At 38.9% G+C, this 20596-nt stretch overlaps 1 protein-coding gene and 1 long non-coding RNA gene across 2 annotated transcripts in view; one reads left to right on the plus strand and one right to left on the minus strand.

Annotated features, from left to right (window-relative positions):
• The window catches only part of LOC135233021 (uncharacterized), a 146973-nt gene that overhangs the window by 33221 nt on the left and 93156 nt on the right, over window positions 1–20596 (minus strand). The gene's annotated exons all lie outside the window — the stretch shown is intronic.
• Window positions 13617–14543, plus strand: LOC100675425 (olfactory receptor 12D1-like). Its single transcript, XM_064296058.1, has one exon. It carries the CDS (start codon window positions 13617–13619, stop codon window positions 14541–14543), a length of 927 nt encoding a protein of 308 aa, XP_064152128.1.

Raw genomic sequence — 20596 nt, forward strand, 5'->3', positions numbered from 1 at the left:
TCAGATTTGAATTTATACTGCTTCTCAAATTGTTCAGGGTATGTATGGAAGTGAGAACTGAATAAAAGAAATATAAATGGTAAAGTTCAGTCTAGTAGGTGTTCTTGGTAAGTGCCATCAAGTTGGTTCCGACTCATAGAGGCCCTATGTGCAACAGGATGAAACACTGTCCAGCCCTGTGCCATCCTCACAATTGTTATGCTTGTGCAGGTAGGTACGAAGTATAAACAAGTTGGACACTAGCCATGTAACCGTCATGCTGTTGTATGAAATCATGTATAGAAATGTGCCTACGTTACCCTATTATTGGTTAAATAGATAATATTTAGGTTTGTTTATCTCTGTGATCCCTTTAGTTTAGATCATTTTAATGTGAGCAATAAATTTATTATGCTTTTTTATTTTGAAGATTTTTTTAGGTTCATGGTTACTTAATTGTTAAAGCAAATGCTAACTTACATGTGAATTAAGGAGAATTCTTAGGGGGTATGTCATGATTTTTTGTTCACCAAGCAGAGCCAAATCAGTAATTAAAACAAATGAACTGTAATCACTAATTAACAGAAATAAAACAGCCAGTGGTTCTTGTAAAGAGTTCTGGCATCTCCACCTCCAGAGATGTTTTAAAAGTCTACTGGCTGAAAGGCAATACTGAATGTGAGTGAAGTGTGCACAACTTGAACAAGGTACACAAGGTAAGGGACATTTTTGCTAAATGCTATAACTTACACAATTTTGCAATAATAACCATAAAATATGTGTGTGGTTACATAGGTAGATGTGTATGCATATATGAGTAAAGGAAGATACCTGTGTGTATATACACGTGCACATAAAGGTGTATCTATAGGCGTATGTATGTATATATATGTGTGTGTGTTACATATATATTCATATATATAACAAAGCACATAAGCGCCACAGTAACAGATACTTCCTAGACATGACAAAACACCTAGTGGGATTGGTTTACTGGGTTTGAAGTCTCAGGACCATAGTGTCATGGGACAACTCAGTCAACTGGCATAGTATAGCTTATAAAGTTTAGGTTCATCTAGTTTGGTGAGTATCGTCTGTGGTCTTAAAAGCTTGCAAGTGGCCATCTAAGATACAACTATTAGCCTCTACTACTCTGGAGCAAAAGAGAAAGAAGGAAAACAAAGACTCGAAGAAGAAGTTAATCTACAGGACTAATAGCCTACACAAACCACAGCCTCATCTATCCTGAGAACAGAACTAGATGGTCCCTGATTACCACTGCCAACCACTCTGACCAGAAACAGAAGAGATGGTCCTGGAGAGAATGGGAGAAAAATGTAGAGCAAAACTAAAATATTTAAAGTAGTTCAGACTTACTGACCACTATATTCTAGAAGAACCCTCGAGACTATTGGCCTGAGATACCCTTTGAATTGTGTACTGAGTCATTTCCTAGAGGTCATCTTTCAGCTAGGTAACAGATTGACTCATAAATAAGTGGCGTCAGGTTGAAAAACATCTCAAGAATCCTTTCCGATTTCATTCATGTGTTACTTTTCCTTTACCACTTGGTGGATGAAAATGAGTAGTTTCAACACTTTTTTAACTTTTTTGTCTTGTTTTTCTATTTCTACACTGCCCTTCTTCCCCCCCACCACAGGTTTTTATAACGTAAGACAGGTGAAAAGAAAGAATTCATTCAAATTTTGTTTTGTTTTCCTTTCTTGGCGTAAAACTCCCACTAAGGAAAAGAATGATGTCCTAGTTGCTGAGGTATTTCTTGAGTTAATAGACAAATTATGTTCCTCACTCTCTAAGTAACTAGACGCACCTGCTGTCCCTGAAAGGATGGTGGGGTACCAGCATTTATATCTGTTTAAGGAGGCAGACAGACAACACTATGAAAAGATAATGTGAACCAACGAACTGATTATTCAAAGTCTTTGCGCTCATTTTTGCAAACCCAAACAATTTAGCTCTGACCTCTCACGTGTGTTTTTTTGTATCCTCAACTTCACGTTCTTTGGTCCTTCGATTCTATTTTTGTTGATCAGAATAAGTGTATGTAAACAAGGCACCTTTCACTATACACTGTCACAGAGTAGCAGTAAGCCACCATTTCTCTCCCATTTCTGTTGGTAAGAATTTGTAACATGCCACAATATGCATGAAGACTGTGAACTAGAGAGGACCACATGGAATTCTGATGGTCTCTGCTGCATAACTAACTACTACCTCAAAACGTAGGGGTTTAAATCCTTTCATTAAATTGCATGATTCTCTGGGTCAGAAACTGGAAAAAGCACAGCCTGAAAGGGTTGATTTTATTTAATAACATCTGGATTCTCAACTTGGATGATTTGAACAGCTGGGTATTGAATAGGTGAGAGCTGACAGTCTTTCTTCCTCTCTCTTTCCCTCTCTCTAGCGTCTCCCTGTGGTTAGCATGTGCTTCTTCACTAGGGAAGCCTCAAAAGGTAGACTTTTTACATGGTGTCTCAGGGACCAACAGACCAAGACAAAACCTTCCAGTTGTCTTAAGACTAGGCCCAGAACTGACCTTAATATTACTTTACTATACTTTATCGGAAACCCTGGTAGCATAGTGGGTAAGAGCTATGTCTGCTAACCAAAAGGTTGGCAGTTTGAATCCACCAGGCGCTCCTTGGGAACCTTATGGGGCAGTTCTACTCTGTCCTATAGGGTCACTATGAGTCGGAATCAACTCGATGGCAATGGGTTTGTTTTTTTTTTTTTTTTATATATATATATATATATATATATATATACTTTATTAGTCAAAGCAGTCACAGGCCAAACCAGCTTCAGCGGAAAAGTTAATATACTGCATTTGAGTCCCTGCGTTGTGCAAAAACTTTAAGCATTCAACTGTTAATAGAAAGATGGAGGTTCAAGTCCACACAGAGTCTACTTGGAAGAAAGGCCTGGCAAGCTAATTCTGAAAAGGGAGCCATTGAAAACCCTGTGCAGCTAAGTTCTACTTCGATACACAAGGTTCGCCGTAAGTCAGTCAAGTCAACTGGCTTATGCTTCATTTCTGGTGAAGCATTGGTGGTTCAATGGTAGAGTTCTTGCCTTCCATGCAGAGAACCAAGTTCAGTTCCAACAAACGAACCTCGTGATAACCACCGCCCATCTGTTAGTTAAAGTTTACATGTTGCTATGATGCTGAACAGAAGCCCTGGTGATGTAGTGATTAAGAGCTACATCTGCTAACCAAAGGTTGGCGGTTCAAATACACCAGGTGCCCCTTGGAAACCCTATGCGGTAGCTCTGCTCTGTCCTATAGGGTCGCTACTAGTCGGAATCAACTTGATGCCAATAGGCTTGGGCTTTGGATACAATTCTGAACAGGTTTCAGTGGAGCTTCCGGATTAAGATGGGCTAAGAAGAAAAGCCTGGCAACCTATTTCTGAAAATCATCCAATGAAAACCTTAAGGATCACAACAGAAACAATCTGTCACTGATCACAAGGATGGCACAGAAACTGAGTTTCAATTGTGCATGGGGTCATCATGAGTCAGCTGCCACATGACAGCAGCTAACAACAACAGCATAGTTGGACCAATTTATAGTCTGAATTTCCATTTCCCTAAGCACTTTTTAATATATTTATTGGCCATTTGGGTATTCTTTCATGAAGTGCCTATTTAAGTGTTTCACCCATTTTTCTATTGGGTTGTCTGCCTTTTTAATTAATCTAGTAGAATATGTGACTAATTATAAAATCTCAGTCAGAAAGCTAGATGACAAACATATTCTCTGACTCTGTTGTTTACCTTTTTATTCCTTTGATGTTGTCTTTGGATGAATAGAGATTTACCTGGATTCTTTCAATTTATTTAATCCTGAAACTTGCACAAATTATTTTTTTTTAAGAATTTAATATAAACAGAAATTTATAAGAATTAAGTCAATTACATGAAACATTTCACTTAAATATTGCGACTTCTTTAATTTCAGATACTGAATATATAAATTTGTTACTCCATTGGGAAGAGCTGGAAAAATTTTAATAAAAAAATTTTTTAATTATGAAAACAATTTGAAGAACAATTTGTGCCTCTACTATGTCACCTAGGAAGCAGTAATATAATATATATTTTAGTTCAGTTAGAAGAGCAAATGATACATATTAAATTATTTTACTATAACCAAAAAAAAAAACAGTTGCTGGCAAGTCAATTCTGGTTGTTAAATATTCTTCATGACACTCCTGAGTGAATACCTCCAAAAGTGTTTACTTCAGCCAGTAAGTCCAGGGATGTAACCACCCTAAGGTCCATTGTTACACTATTCTGGCCTTGGGGATTCCTAGAGGTCTCAAGTGGTATAAATTCAAACTCCAGGTACTAGGAATGGCAGGACTATAGTTACACCTTCCAAGGAGATACTTTCTTTGTTCCTTTTGTTATTTGTTTTACTCACAGCTTTGGCTACAACAGAGGGACTTCTTTGCAATTTTTTTGTTGTTTGTTTATGCATAGACTTTTGTCTGTTACACTTATCAAAAGAAAAAATATGATCAATAAGTCACTATAATGTTTTATTAACTAGATATATAACTTTTTGACTAGAAAAAAAATGAGAGCAGGGAACCCACCTCCAGAGAAATGAGTTCTTCACATTACAGTTTTGATCAGCTCATATACAGTACATAATGTTAGGAGGTTTCCCAAAATAATTGATTGTCAATCACTTAATCAGCAGGAGGCAGCTTGGACTGGTTAAATTTGTCTGTCTGCATTCGATAGGCTAGTTGTGGCTTTTCTACTTATAATTTTCCCAAAACTGTATCACGAATTTTTAGTTTTGGTCAAGGGTTAAAAGTTACATTTAAAGTGGGGGGAGAGGTGAGGCGGGGGCAGAGGACTTGCACATTTTCTTTAAAACACTCCTTTCACTACAACGATATCCTTCAAGAATTCTGGCTTCACCCAAAGGCTCTCAGTTTTTACCAGCTGCTTTATACTGGCCTTTAGTCTTTAATCTACAAGCAAAGTTTCCTTTAACATTGACATTTCCTGGGAAATCAGCTGTCAAAATTCCTCAGGCATTTAATTAAAGAAGAATAAGGGTTGGACTCAACCAATAAGATATTGATATCTACAGTAAAGTCATATTAATTAAAATGTAGTTTGTTACTGACACAGAAACAACTAAATCAACAGAACAAAATAGAGAGTGGAGGAACAGTCAGTGTGTTTATAAGAACTAGGAATATTATATCTGGGAAGAAAGAAGAGCTAATTACTCTGGGTACAGAGAAACAAAGCAGAGCCAATTGTGACTGATTATCTCACAGCATATGTCAGTGTGAACTCTGTTAAAAGAGAGAAACTTAGGACAGGAATTTATAGATTACTCTTAGTACAAAGGAAAATTCACAAATGTCGCTGACCAATATGGAATGCACCCAGAAATAGACGAACAGAAATAAGGAGACACAGTGACTAAGAAATCACACAAATCCCTTTCTGTGACAAGTGAGAAAGAAAAAAAAAATTAGTACCAGACATCTTGCTTTGATTTTAAGGGATTTCCTCACTCAGGAAACCAAAAATTTATCAAAAAAAAAAAAAAAGCCTTACACAAACTGCCAAAAAGGTGACTTTTTTCTTTCACCAGAAGCTGTTAGGTAGCATTGTAAATTTCTTTCTAGCTAGAAAATGGTCAGTGATAAACTCATTACCTCATGATTTAATGAAAAAGACTGTCAGCTTCCTCAGTTTTAATTTCAGGAGGTCTCATAGCTACAAATGGGTGAAGGGCTAAATCTTCAGGAGCCAGCTATTGTCTTTATACCTCAATTGTATTATTAAGTACTTGGTCAACATGGAAATCTGTACCTATTAAGAAAAAAATATTTAAGCTTCTGTGAGATAGCCAATTCTGAGGAGCTCTGCTCTCCCCATTTGGAAATTGTTTGTTAAATTATTAAACAGTTGAATATTATTGTTTTGATTTTTTTTACAGTTGTAATTAGCCTGCTTTGAGCTACTTGTTTTTAGAAACAAAATAATCTCCCTGCATGCAGATAGAATGACTGCTAGGATGATTTAGAGGTTGAAATTGGAGCCATTATTCTCTGTCCTTGAGCATAAGGAACATGACTCAGCTGGAGCTGGACTTTCAAGGATTCACAAGGACACATCAGCTGAGACCTAAGGTATAAAAACAATAGCTAGGATGATCTTGGAAAACATCTTCTAGGGAACCGTTCTCATAAACAAATCTTAAGACAGAGGGGCCCTAGCAGTGCAGTGGTTATGTTACCAGAATAAGGTCTTGCCTCACACTGGTCAAGAATGAGCAGGTAAGGCACATAGTTTTCCACACAAGCAAAGCTTTATTGAAGTTCTTGCAAGCCGAGACAAAGAGGGCCTAGAACAATGCATATCCCCCTCTCACTGAACAAAAGACAGGCCTGAGTTTTTAAAAGTTCTTGAGTGGGAAAAGACTCATGGGCACAGGCTGGGATATGTTAACTAAAGTGTGCACAGCAGCTTTCCAAGATGGCTCCTGTCCCAGAGGCCTCTGGGATTTGTAGCAGGACTTATTATGGGATGTCACGCCTGTGCAGTCTCTTGCTCCTCAGGTTCAATTCCCCCGCTGGGGCTGTAGCCCCTCACTTCCTCTGGTGGAAGGTCACACAAGGGTCACAGATGGATGTTCTGCACGTGTCCCTGGGCCTGGTTTTCTCCAGCTGCTTCTGAAAGCCAACTTTAAGGAAGTTTGTGGGCTATTTTTAGATACCCTGCCCCATTGTCCTGGGGAATGGCTTTGTTTCTGCGCCTTGGCCCAATTCTTGTTACTTTGTTTGCAGATTTGGGGACCCCTCTGTTCCTTGTCTTACTAAGTCCCTAGGTTCCACACCCAACCCCCTATTACCTCCCTGATACAAAAAAAAACCAAATCCACTGCCGTGGAGTTGATTCCAACTCATAGCAACCCTACAGGATAGAGTAGAACTGCCCTGTAGAGTTTCCAAGAAGCACCTGGCAGATTTGAACTGCCGACCTTTTGGTTAGCAGCCGTAGCACTTAACCACTACGCTGCCAGCGTTTCCACCTCCCTGATAGTATAGTCTATTTCTCTTTTACTTGCTTCTCCTCTAACCACATCAGTTTCTTTGCTCTTTTTCAAATAGGCACGCTCCAATCTCAGGGCCTTTGGTCCCTGTCTTAGCATTTGGTTGCTAACTAAAAGGTCGGCAGTTTGAATCCACTAGCTGCTTCGTGGAAATCCTATGGGGCAGTTCTGCTCAGTCCTATAGGGTTGCTATGAGTGGGAATAGACTCCAAAGCAACAGGCTTTTTTTTTTTTTAACAGACAAAACCCAAAAAAACCACATATTTTTCTACTCTTATATTTTTCTATTCCCATTGCTCTTGAGTTGATTCCAAAGCTAAAATAGTAAGGCAAAAGAATATGAAGAATTTTTTTTTTAATGGAATTCAAGATAGAAATTCCCCAAGGTTACTTCTTTATATTGCAGGTGTTGAAAAGTATCCTGTTTATTCTTACAACAATTCTTCTCATTACCTAGGGGACACTGTCTCTCAGGACTTCTATGCCTAGAGATCTGTGGCTCATAAAAGGGCAGGCAGAATTTCAGAAAGAAAAAAAGAGGATTTTGAAGATGAAAAGCTTATGCTGCAATCCCCACATGAATTCTCACTTCATATATTTTTCCATTTGTAATCACCTGAGTGTACATCTGAAAAGTAAAAATTTTTCTTACCTATGAATCTGGAAACTTTCAGGTAAGAGAATAAAATAGGAGACAGGCTACAAAGTTGTCCAAATTTTTTGTCTGTTAGTGAGTGATCTGTGCTTGCTAGTGTTTTTTTTAATTGTACTTTAAAGGAAGGTTTACAGAGAAAACTAGCTTTTCATTAAACAATTAGTACACATCCTGTTTTTTGACATTGCTTACCAACCCCATGATATGTCAGCACTCTCCCTTCTCGAATTTGTGTTCCCTATTACCAGCTTTCCTGTTCCCTCCTGCCTTCTAGCCCTTGCCCCTGGGCTGGTGCTCCCCTTTAGTTTTATTTCATTTTATGAGCCTGTCTAAACTTAGGCTGAATGGTGAACCTCAGGAATGATTTCATTACTGAGCTAAAGGGCATCCTGGGGCCATACTCTCAGGGTTTCTCCAGGATCTGTCAGACCTATAAGTCTGGTCTTTTTTGGGGGAGTTAGAATTTTGTTGTACATTTTACTCTAGTACTGTCCAGGACCCTCCATCATGATCCTTGTCAGAACAGTCAGTGGTGGCAGCTGGGCACCATCCAGTTGAGTCAGACTCAGTCTGGCAGAGGCTGTGGTAGTTGTGGTCCATTAGTCCTTGGAGCAACCTCTCCCTTGTGTCTTTGGTTTTCTTCATTCTCACTTGCTCCAGACAGTGAAATACCAGTGGAGTATCTTAGATGGCCACTCACAAGGTTTTAAGATCCCAGATGCTACTCACCAAAGTAGAATGTAGAACATTTTCCTTACAAACTATGTTATGCCAATTGAGCTAGATGTTCCCCAAGATCATGGTCCACATAGCCCCCAGCCTAGCAATTTCACCCCCAGGGAGTCTGGATTTGTCCATGGAGCCTCCATGACCCTGCCCTGGACAAGATGTGCTGACCTCCCCAAGATGGTGCACTGTCCCACCCCCCACCAAACTCGCCACTCATCCACTACCTATTCAGTGTTTTTGCATCCACACCCCTTCCCTCCCTCTTAACCACCAAAGATTTTCTTTTTGTGTGTAAACCTTTTCATGAGTTTTTATGGTAGTGGTCTCATACAATATTTGTCTTTCTGTGATTGACTTATTTCACTCACCATAATGCCCTCCAGATTCATCCATGTTGTAAGATGCTTCATAGACCCATCATTGTTCGTTGTCTTTGCACAGTACTCCATTGCGTGTATGTACCATATCTTGTTTATCCATTCATCTGTTGATGGGCATCTAGGTTGTTGTTTCCATCTTTTTGCTATTGTGAACAATGCTACAATGAACCTATGTGTGGATATGTCTATTCATATGTTGACTCTTATTTCTCTAGGATATATTTCTAGGAGTGGAATTGCTGGATCATATGGTATTTCTTTTTCTAGCTTTCTAAGGAAGTGTCATATCATTTTCCAAAATGGTTGCATCATTTTACATTTGCACCAGCAGTGTGTAGGAGTTCCAATCTCTCTGCAGCTTCTCCAACGTTCGATATTTTCTCTTTTTTTTGATTTGTGCCAGTAATGCTGAGGTGAGATAGTATATCATTGTTGTTTTCATTTGCATTTCTCTAGTGGATAGTCATGCTGAGCATTTCCTCATGTGTCTGTTAGCCACTTGAATGTCTTCTTTAGTGAAGTGTCTGTTCATTTCCTTTGCCATTTCTGCCTTTTTGTTGTTGAGGTGTTGATTTTCCTAAAGATTTTAGAGACTAAAACTTTGTTGGATTTCTCATAGAAAAATTTTGTCATAGTCTATCAGTTCTGTTTTTTACTCCTTTGGTGAAGTCTTTTGATGATCATAAGTGTTAAATATTTAGGAGATCCCAGTTATCTAGCTTATCTTCTGGAGTTTGTGTGTTGTTAGTTATGGTTTGTGTCCTGTTAATGCAGTGCATTAAAGCATCTAGGGCTGATTCTATTTTTTTCTTCTATGATCTTTATAGATTTTGGTCTTATATTTAGGTCTTTGATCCACTTTGAATTAGTTTTTGTGTATAGCATGAGATATGCATCTGGTTTCATTTTTTGGCAGATGGATTCGAGTTTTGCCAGCATCATTTTTTAAAAAGACTGTCTTTTCCATATTTGATGGATTTTAGGCCTTGTTGAAGACCAGGTCACTGTAGGTGCATGGATTTACATCTGGGTTCTCAATTTTGTGCCATTATTGTCAATGTATCTTTCGTTGTACCAATACCAGGCTGTTTTGACTACCATAGCTGTATTGTAGGTTCTGAGGTCAGGTACTGTGAGTTCTCCTACTTTATTCTCCTTCTTCAATAGTGCTTTACTTATCTGGGGCCTCTTCCCTTTCCATAGAAAGTTAATGATTGGTTTTTCCATTCCTTTAACGGATGCTGTTGGTATTTGCATAGAGATTGCATTGTATTTGTAGATTGCTTTAGGTAGAATTGACACTTTTACCATGTTGGGTGTACTTATCCATAAGCATGGTATGTTTTCCTATTTATGTACTGCTCTTTTGGTTTCTTGAAGTAGTGTTTTGCAGTTTTCTTTGTAGAGGTCTTTTACATCCCTGGTTAGATTTATTTTCTAGTGTTTTATTTTTTAGGGGCTATTACAAATGGTATTATTTTCCTGATTTCTTGTCATTGATTTTTTTATTGGTTTATAGGAATGCAACTGATCTTTGTATGTTTATCTTGTATCTTTTTACTCTGCTGAATCTTACTACTTTTTCCAGAAGTTTTCTTGTGGAATCCTTTGGGTTTTCTATGTTTAGTTTCATACCACCCACATTAGGGACAGTTCTACCTTTTTATTTGTGCATGCTAGTATTAAAGATAAATAAGCAGCATTGAAAACAGATGTCCTATTTTATAAATGTATTGTGGTTGTGGATTACAAACCCACATTACTCCCCACATTTTTCTTGTTGCCATTCTCATTCTTTCAGTTCAAAATGCCTGGTTCTGTAGACATACTCTAAAGCAAGTCAGTAATCTCTAAATGTTAAAATTTCAGTGAAAGAAATCATGCCAAACAGAGGAGTCTGATTTGTAATTTTTTTTTGTTTTTTGAAATACAGGCAGAGTTTCATTTTCCCAAACACATTTTTTATACAATACTGCATGTAAGACAGAGAATCAAAAGTAATTTTGGCATGTCATCTGTACTTTCAATAGCAATAGTCAAATTTTTTAAATACACAAAATATACATGGCTATAAAAAAGTTTACACTGAATAGTTTGAAGGCAGAAGGCAACCCTTCATGAAGGTGTTGTAGAGATCAGATAATTTCTCAAAACTACTTCCATATATTAAAAATTGAGAACTTCATGGGCTCTCTAATTCATTCAGTTTTTCCCTTTTACCTCAAATCACTTTCACTGGTTTCTCCAACCTTTAATGATTCCCCTTTCATAAGAAACCACTCAATCAGTGTCTCTGCTACAGTTCTTACACTTCACTCCAGTGCCTCCCACTCCTATAAATTTCCATCACATCCTTTATCCTTTCCCTCCAATAAGCAAAAGCTAATCCACTACATCTGAAAATGAAAGGAACAAAGAGGAAGCTATTTCACAAAAGTATGCTTTTGTCAGTTTACCTAGAGGACATAGGTTAAGTGCTGGACTACTAGTCAAAAGGTTGGTGGTTCAAACTCGCCCAGAGGCACCTTGGAATTAAGGCCTGGTGATCTATTTCCAAACAAAGGTGTACAAGGGGTGACAAGCACCCAGAGGCAATCTTTAAGTTGTGTCCTTCCCAATTTCAAGATGAATAGACGTTGATAGGTGGGACACATCAGCAGAACACCTTCCCCCCTTTTGTCCAGCTGCCTCAGTCAGGTGCTTTTCATATTCATGGCACCTCAGATGCCATTCCACTCCTCATCTGCTACCCTCCTGGACTTGCACCTGGGACAAGTGCCCCCACGAACTCCCCTTAAGCATGATGCTTCTGCTCCCAAAATACCACAGCCTTGAAAACCCTATGGAGCAGATCCACCCTGAACACATAAAAAAAAAATAAGGATGCCATTAATTGGGATTACCTCCAAACCAACTAATGCTGACAGCAACTCTTTCAAATAACGGAAGAAACAAAGATTCATAAGTTTTGCTGCATCTCAGGAATCAGTTTCAATTTAGTCAAACATTACAGCTTCTTAAAATTAACTTATTTACGATTTTATCAAGTGTTTTAACAGTCACTGAAGAAAACATTATTATTTCAGTTCTGTGAGTGAAATGAAAACTTATGTGTTCCTTTAGTAGAAAACAGAAACTTCATTTGATTGAAAGGGCAAAAAAGACAAAACAGGTTTTTTGAATGAGAACAGCTAGAAACCTGTGGGGACTTTGGAGAGAGCTGGTATGCAGCAGACAGCCTTTTGAGGTGATGGAAGGCAACATGATTGCCAGTGTCATATTAATGGAACTAGAGGTGAACATGTGAATTGCACTTGAGGCAGAATATTCCTTAACATCTAAAGAGTGATGTCATTGCAGTCAAAATAAAAAAAAAAAAAAAAATGACCAAAGGAAATAGATCACAAGAGAAGATAGGACTTCAAGGGGATGAAGACATAGATAATTCAAGGAGAGGTCAGTATTCCATCATCTTAGGGAGGAACAGAAGTGCAGATTTTAGGCAGAACTTTATTTGCCCAGGAACTCAGGGATATGATAAAGAAAAAACAGTCCCAGAGCAACTCAAAAATGGAAGCAATGTACCATTTGTAGCCAAAGAAGTAATTTTAGAATTCTACTTAGAGAAAATATTAAGGCTCATGTTACAGGAATAAACTAAGCTTATCAGTAGCTGTAACAATGACAAAAATTTCAAATAAACCTCAGGCTAGTAATATCTGATTAACGTGCCCTCCTTTCCTATGCCAGCTAAGGCTTCATTACCCTCCTATGGATGTGGTTCAGAAAGGGACCAGTAAGAGGATACCTCTAGCCCAATTAAATTCTAAGACAAGGAAAAGCTACTACTACTATTTTAAGGGTTTTTGTTTTCTTGTTTGTTTCTTTAAAGACTTTGTGGTATTTAAAAAACTTAAGGAGTTCTTTCCTTTTTACTTTCATTATGCTAAAGTCCTCCAAGTGGCTTCATAGTAGGTTTAGAGATAGCAGTGTGGTGGAGTACTTAAAATTTGTACCTTATTAGAGCTGATTTGGAAACCCTGGTATCGTGCTGATTAAGTGCTACGGCTGCTAACCAAAAGGTCAGCAGATCGAATCCGCCCAGGTGCTCCTTGGAAACCCTGCGGGGCAGTTCTACTCTTTCCTGTAGGGGCGCTATGAGTCAGAAGTGACTTGATGGCAGTTGGTTAGAGCTGATTTAGGAAGATAAACGGAAGGTGTATCACAATGTAGATATTCACAGGCAGAGAAAATGGGAGGCCTACGACATGCTCTAGATCTCTGAGAGAAAGATGTTAATGATAAATCAAATAAAGAAAAAATAACATTGACTTAGCAAAAGAACAGACATGTAGCCTTAATATTTTACACTTTAATGGCTGGCATTCTATAAAACCTCTGAGGTTGGGATCATGTAAAACAACTATAAAAACAGAACCAGTTGCCATCGACTACATTTGAATCGTGGAGACGCTCTGTGTTACAAAGTAGAACTGTGCTCTATAGGATTTTCCTTGCTGTAATCTTTACAGTAGCAGATCACCAGGCTTTCTACTACAGAGTCATTCAGTGAGTTCAAACCACCAACATTTCTGTTAGTAGTGGAGCTCATACTGTTTTCACCATCCAGGATCCTTCAAAACAACTATGTTCTCCCTCAAGATATTTTGTCTTGGTGAGAAAACCCTGGACTGAGAGGATTCTGATTCTCATTAGCGATAGTGCTCCATATGTATTATATTGTCTTTTCTTTTAAGTGATGCTGAATCAAACTTCAGTCAGTGAATTTCTCCTCCTGGGAGTGACAGGCATTCAAGAACTGCAGCCTTTTCTCTTTGTGGTTTTCCTCATCATCTACTTTGTCATTGTGGCTGGGAACGGAGCTATCCTGATGATTGTCATCTCTGATCCAAGACTTCATTCACCTATGTATTTCTTCCTGGGAAACCTCTCATGCCTAGATATCTGCTACTCCACAGTGACACTGCCAAAGATGTTAGAGAACTTCCTCTCTACACACAAAGCAATTTCTTTTGTGGGATGCATAAGCCAGCTTCATTTCTTTCACTTCCTAGGCAGCACAGAGGTCATGTTGTTGGCTGTGATGGCCTTGGACCGCTTTGTGGCTATCTGCAAACCTCTTCATTACACTGTCATCATGAATCATCAGCTCTGTACCCAGATGGCTAGCACAACCTGGGTCATTGGGTTTTTCCATGCCCTGCTACATTCCATAATGACCTCTCACTTGAACTTCTGTGGTTCCAACCAAGTCCATCACTTCTTCTGTGATATTAAACCCTTGTTGGAGTTGGCATGTGGGAACATTGAGCTCAACCAATGGCTGCTCAATACTGTCACAGGGACCATTGCTATGGGCCCCTTCTTTCTCACATTTCTCTCCTATTTCTACATTATCACCTATCTCATCTTCAAGACCCATTCTTGCAGCATGCTTCACAGAGCACTGTCCACCTGTGCCTCCCACTTCATGGTAGTCATTCTTCTTTATGTTCCTGTTATCTTCACCTATATTCGTCCTGCCTCAGGTAGCTCCATGGATCAGGACCTGGTCATTTCCATCATGTACACTGTGGTCACTCCTATACTCAATCCACTGATCTATACTTTGAGGAACAAAGAAGTCAAGAAGGCTTTGATCGGGGCAATCAGAAAGAAGCTATGATGTGAAAGATCTAGAGAACTCTTCTAAGGCATAAATAAGCAGACAATGAGAAAGTTGAGATTTGATTTTATACTGCTTCTCAAGTTGTTCAGAATATGTATGAAAGTGAGAACGGAATAAAAGAAACATAAATGATAAAGTTCAGTCTAGTAGGTGTTGTTGTTCTTAGGTTCCATCAAGTCGGTTCTGACTCACAGATACCCTATGCACAACAGAATAAAACACGGCCCATCCCTGTGTCATCCTTACAATTATTGCTGTGCTTCAATAGGTAGGTTATTAGTATAAACAAGTTGGACAAGATCCATGGAACCCTCATGCTGTTGTGTGAAATCAGGTGTAGAAATGTGCCTGTATTACCCATGTACTGGGTAAATAGATACTACTTGGGTTTGTTTATCTCTGTGATTCCTTTAGGTGAGCCCATTTTAATGTGAGTGATAAAATTATTGTGCTTTTGTATTTTGAAGATATTTTTAGTGTCATGGTTACTTAATTGTTAAAGCAAATGCTAAGTTTCATATGAATTAAGGAGAATTCTTAAAAGGTCTATCATGATTTCTTGTTCACCAAGCAGAGCCAAAGCAGTAATTAAAACAAATGAATTGTTATTACTAATTAACAGAAATAAAATAGTCAATGGATCTTCTAAAGACATCTGGCATCTCTATCTCCAGAGACGTTTTAAAAGTCTACTGGCTAAAGGCAATGCTGAATGTGGGTGAAGTGTGCGCAACTTAACCAAGGTAAGTGATGACACCAAAAAGTATAGAAGAATGGGACATTTTTGGTAACTACTATAACATATACAATTTTGCAATAATAATCATACACCTACAAGGAAGACCACTTAATATGATGATTATTCAAATTTACACAGTAACCACTAGGGCCAAAGATGAAGAAATAGAAGATTTTTATCAGCTGCTTCAGTATGAAATTGATCGATCATGCAATCAAGATGCATTGATAATTTCTGGTGATTGGAATGTGAAAGTTGGAAAGAAAGAAGAAGGATCAGTAGTTGGAAAATATGTCCTTGGTGACAGAGACAATGCTGGAGATCAAATGATAGAATTTTGCAAGACCAACAAGTTCTTCATTGCATATACCTTCTTTCACCAACACATGGACCTCACCACTTAGAACACACAGAAATCAAATTAACTACATCTGTGGAAAGAGATGATGGAAAACCACAATATCTGCAGTCAGAACAAGACCAGGGGACAACTGTGAAACAGACCATCCATTGCTCATACACAAGATCAAGCTGAAACTGAAGAAAATCAGAGCAAGCCCACAAGAGCCAAAATACGACCTTGAGAATATCCCACCTGAATTTAGAGACCACCTGAAGAAAAGATTTGATGCATTTAACACCAGTAACCAAAGAGCAAGTGAGTTGTGGAATGACATCAAGGACATTATACATGAAGAAAGCAAGAGGTCATTGAAAAGACAGGAAAGAAAGAAAAGACCAAGATGGATGTCAGAGGAGACTCTGAAACTTGCTCTCGAACGTCAAGCAGCTAAAGCAAAAGGAAGAATTGATGAAGTAAAAGAACTGAACAGAAGATTTCAAAGGGTGGCTCAAGAAGACAAAGTAAAGCATTGTAATCACATGTGCAAAGAGCTGGAGATGGAAAACCAAAAGGGAAGAACACTCTTGGTATTTCTCAACCTGAAAGAACTGAAGAAAAAATTGAAGCCTAGAGTTGCAATAGTGAAGGATTCTATGGGGAAAATATTCAACGACACAGGAAGCATCAAAAGAAGATGGAAGGAATACACAGAGCCATTATACCAAAAAGAATTAGTTGATGTTCAACCATTTCAAGATGTAGAATATGACCACAAACCAATGGTACTGAAGGAAGAAGTCCAAGCTTCTCTGAAGGCATTGGTGAAAAACAAGGCTCCAGGAATTGATGGAATATCAATTGAGATGTTTCAACAAACAGATGCAGCACTGGAGGTGCTCACTCATCTATGCCAAGAAATATGGAAGACAGCTTCCTGGCCAACTGATTGGAAGAAATCTATATTTATGCCTATTCCCAAGAAAGGGGATCCAACAGAATGTGGAAATTATAGAACAATATCATTAATATCACACGCAAGCAAATTTTTGCTGAAGATCATTCAAAGACGGCTGCAGCAGTATATCAACAGGGAACTGCCAGAAATTCAGGCCAGATTAAGAAAAGGACATGGAACCAGTGATGTCATTGCTGATGTCAGATGGATCCTGGCTGAAAGCAGAGAATACCAGAAGGATGTTTACCTGTGTTTTACTGACTATGCAAAAGCATTCAACTGTGCAGATCATAACAAATGAATAACATTGATAAGAATGGGAATTCCAGAACACTTAATTGTGCTCTTGAGGAAACTTTACATAGATCAAGAGGCAGTTGTTTGGACAGAACAGTGGGATACTGATTGGTTGAAAGTCAGGGTTGTATTCTTTCACCACACCTATTCAATCTGTATGCTCAGCAAATAATACAAGAAGCTGGACTATATGAAGAATGGGGCATCAGGACTGGGCTAAGACTCATTAAAAATCTGGGTTATGCAGAGGACACAACCTTGCTTGCTGAAAGTGAAAAGGACTTGAAGCACTTACTAATGGAGATCAAAGACCACAGCCTGCAGTGTGGATTGCACCTCAACATAAAGAAAACAAAAATCCTCACAACTGGACCAATGAGCAACACCATGATAAATGGAGAAATGATTGAAGTCGTCAGGGATTTCGTTTTACTTGGATCCACAATCAACAGTCATGGAAGCAGCAGTCAAGAAATCAAAAGACACATTGCATTGGGTAAATCTGCTGCAAAGGACCTCTTTAAAGTGTTGAAGAGCAAAGATGTCACCTTGAAGACTAAGGTGCGCCTGACCCATGCCATGGTATTTTCAATCACATCATATGCATGTGAAAGCTGGACAATGAATAAGGAAGACTGAAGAAGACGCCTTTGAATTATGCTTTTGGAGAAGAATATCGAACACCTTGGACTGCCAACAGAACCAACAATTCTGTCTCATAAGAAGTACAACCAGAATGCTCCTTAGAAGCAAGGATGGCGAGACTGCGTCTTACATGCTTAGGACATGTTGTCAGGCGGGATCAGCCCTTGGAGAAGGACATAATGCTTGGCAGAGTACAGGGTCGGCAGAGAAGAGGAAGACTCTCAATGAGGTGGATTGACACAGTGGCTGCAACAATGAGCTCAAGCGTAACAAGGATTGTCAGGATGGTGCACGACCAGGCAGTGTTTCGTTCTGTTGCACATAGGGTCACTGAGTCGGAACTGATTTGATAGCACCAACAACAATAACAACAAACCATAAAATATGTGTGTGGTTACATAGGTAGATATATATGCATATATGAGTAAAGTAAGGTACATGTGTGTATATACATGTGCACATAAAGGTGTATCTGTAGGCATATGTGTATATATATATATATGTGTGTTATGTATATATATTCATGTATATAATAAACCACATATGGGGCACAGTAGCAGATACATCCTAGACATGACAAAACATCTTGTGGAATTGGCTTACTGGGTTTGAAGGCTTAGGACTATAGTCTGATGGAACAACTCAGTCAATTGGCATAGCATAGTTCGTAAAGTTTAGACTCGTCTAGTTTGGTGAGTATCTTCTGTGGTCTTGAAAGCTTGCAAGTGGTCATCTAAGATACAGCTATTAGTCTCTACTACTCTGGAGCAGAAGAAAAAGAAGGAAAAAAAAGACTCAAAGAAGAAAATAATCTAAAGGACTAACAGCCTACCCAAACCACAGCCTCATCTATCCTGAGAACAGAACTAGATGGTCCCTGACTACCACTGCCAACCATTCTGACCAGGAACACAATAGATGGTCCTGGAGAGAATGGGAGAAAAATGTAGAGCAAAACTCAAATATTTAAAAAAGTTCAGACTTACTGACCACTACATTCTAGAAGAACCCTCGAGACTATTGGCCTGAGATACATTTAGATTTTGCACTGAGTCATTTCCTGGAGGTCATCTTTCAGCTAGGTAACAGATTGACTCATAAATAAGTGGAGTCAGGTTGAAAAACGTCTCAAGAATGCTTTCCCATCTCATTCATGTGTTACTTTTCCTTTAGCACTTGGTGGATGAAAATGAATAGTTTCAACACTTTACTTTTTTGTCTTGTTTTTCTATTTCTACCCCTCCCCTCTTTTTTTTTTTTTTTTTTGACCGATTGCTATAATGCAAGACAGATGAAAAGGAAGAATTGTCCAAATTTTGTTTTGTTTTCCTTTCTTGGCACAAAACCCTCACTAAGGAAAACAATGATGTCCTAGTTGCTGAGGTATTTCTTGAGTTAATAGACAAATTATGTTCCTTGCTCTCTAAGTATCTAGACATGCCTGCTGTCCCTGAAAGGATGGTGGGATACCAGCATTTATAACTCTTTAGAGAGACAGACAAACTATATTATCACAAGATATTTTGAACCACTGAACTGACTATTCAAAGTCTTTGCACTCACTTTTGCAAACCCAAACAAGTTAGTTCTGACCTCTCTCCTGTGTTTTTTCTATCTTCAACTTTATCTTCTTTGGTCCTTCGATTCTATTTTTGTTAATCGGAATAAGTGTATGTAAAGAAGGCACCTTTCACTCTGAACTGTCACAGAGTAGCTGTAGGGCACCGTTTCTGCTCCCATTTCTGTTGGTAAGAATTTGTAACATGCCACAATCTGCATAAAGACTGTGAACTAGAGAGGACCCACATGGAATTCTGGTGATCTGTTGCTGAATAACAAACTAATACCCCAAAGCTTAGGGGCTTTAATCCTTTCATTAAATTGCACGATTCTGTGGCTCAGAAACTGCAAAAAGCACAGCCTGGAAGGGTTGACTTTATTTAATAATGTCCGGATTCTCAGCCGGGACGACTTGAACAACTGGGTATTGAATAGGTGAGAGCTAACAAAGTCTCTCCTCCTCTCTTTTTCCCTCTCTCTAGCTTCTCCATGTGGTTAGTATGTGCTTCTTCACTAGGGAAGCCTCAACGGGCAGACATTTTTTACATGATGGATCAGGGAACAACAGACCAAGACAAAACCTTCCAGTTATCTTAAGACTAGGCCCAGAACTGGCATTAATATTACTTCTTCTAAGCTTGATTAGTCAAAGCAATCATATGCCAACCCAGCTTCAGGGCAAAAGTTAATGCACCGCATTTGGGTCCCTGGGCTGTACAAACACTTTAAATGTTCAGCTGTTAGAAATTCGAAGGTTCTAGTCCACGCAGAGGCTACTTGGAAGAAAGGTCTGGCAATCTACTTCTGAAAAGGCAGCCATTGAAAACCCTAGGGAGCAAAGTTCTACTTTGATACACATAGGTCTCCATAAGTCAGAATCACCTCATCTGGCTTATGCTTCATATCTGGTGAAGCATTGGTGGTTCAATGGTAGAGTTCCTGCATCCCATGCAGAGAATCAAGTTCAGTTCCAACAAATGAACCTTGTGAACAGCCACCGCCCATCTGTTAGTTATGGTTTACATGTTGCTGTGATGCTGAATGGAAACCCTGGCGGCATAGTGGTTCAGAGCTACATCTGCTAACCAAAAGATCAGCAGTTCCAATCCACCAGGCACTCCTTGGAAACCCTGTGCAGTAGTTCTACTCTGTCCTTTAGGGTTGCCATGAGTCGGAATTGACTTAATGGCTCAGGCTTGGGCTTGGGCTATGATGCTGAACAGGTTTCAGTGGAGCTTCCAGATTAAGATGGACTAGGAAGAAAGGCCTGGCAATCTACTTCTGAAAATCATCCAATGAAAACCTTAAGGAACACAACAGACAATCTACAACTGATCACAAGGATGACACAGAACCTGGGAGCATTTCATTCAGTTCTGCAGAAGGTCATCATGAGTTGGCAGCCAACTTGATAGCAGCTATCAACCACAACATAGTTGGGTCACGTTATAGTATTAATTTTCATTTACCTAAGCACTTTTTAATACACTTATTGGCCATTTGGATGTTCT

Source organism: Loxodonta africana, chromosome 1, assembly GCF_030014295.1.
Source record: "Loxodonta africana isolate mLoxAfr1 chromosome 1, mLoxAfr1.hap2, whole genome shotgun sequence".
NCBI lineage: Eukaryota > Metazoa > Chordata > Mammalia > Proboscidea > Elephantidae > Loxodonta > Loxodonta africana.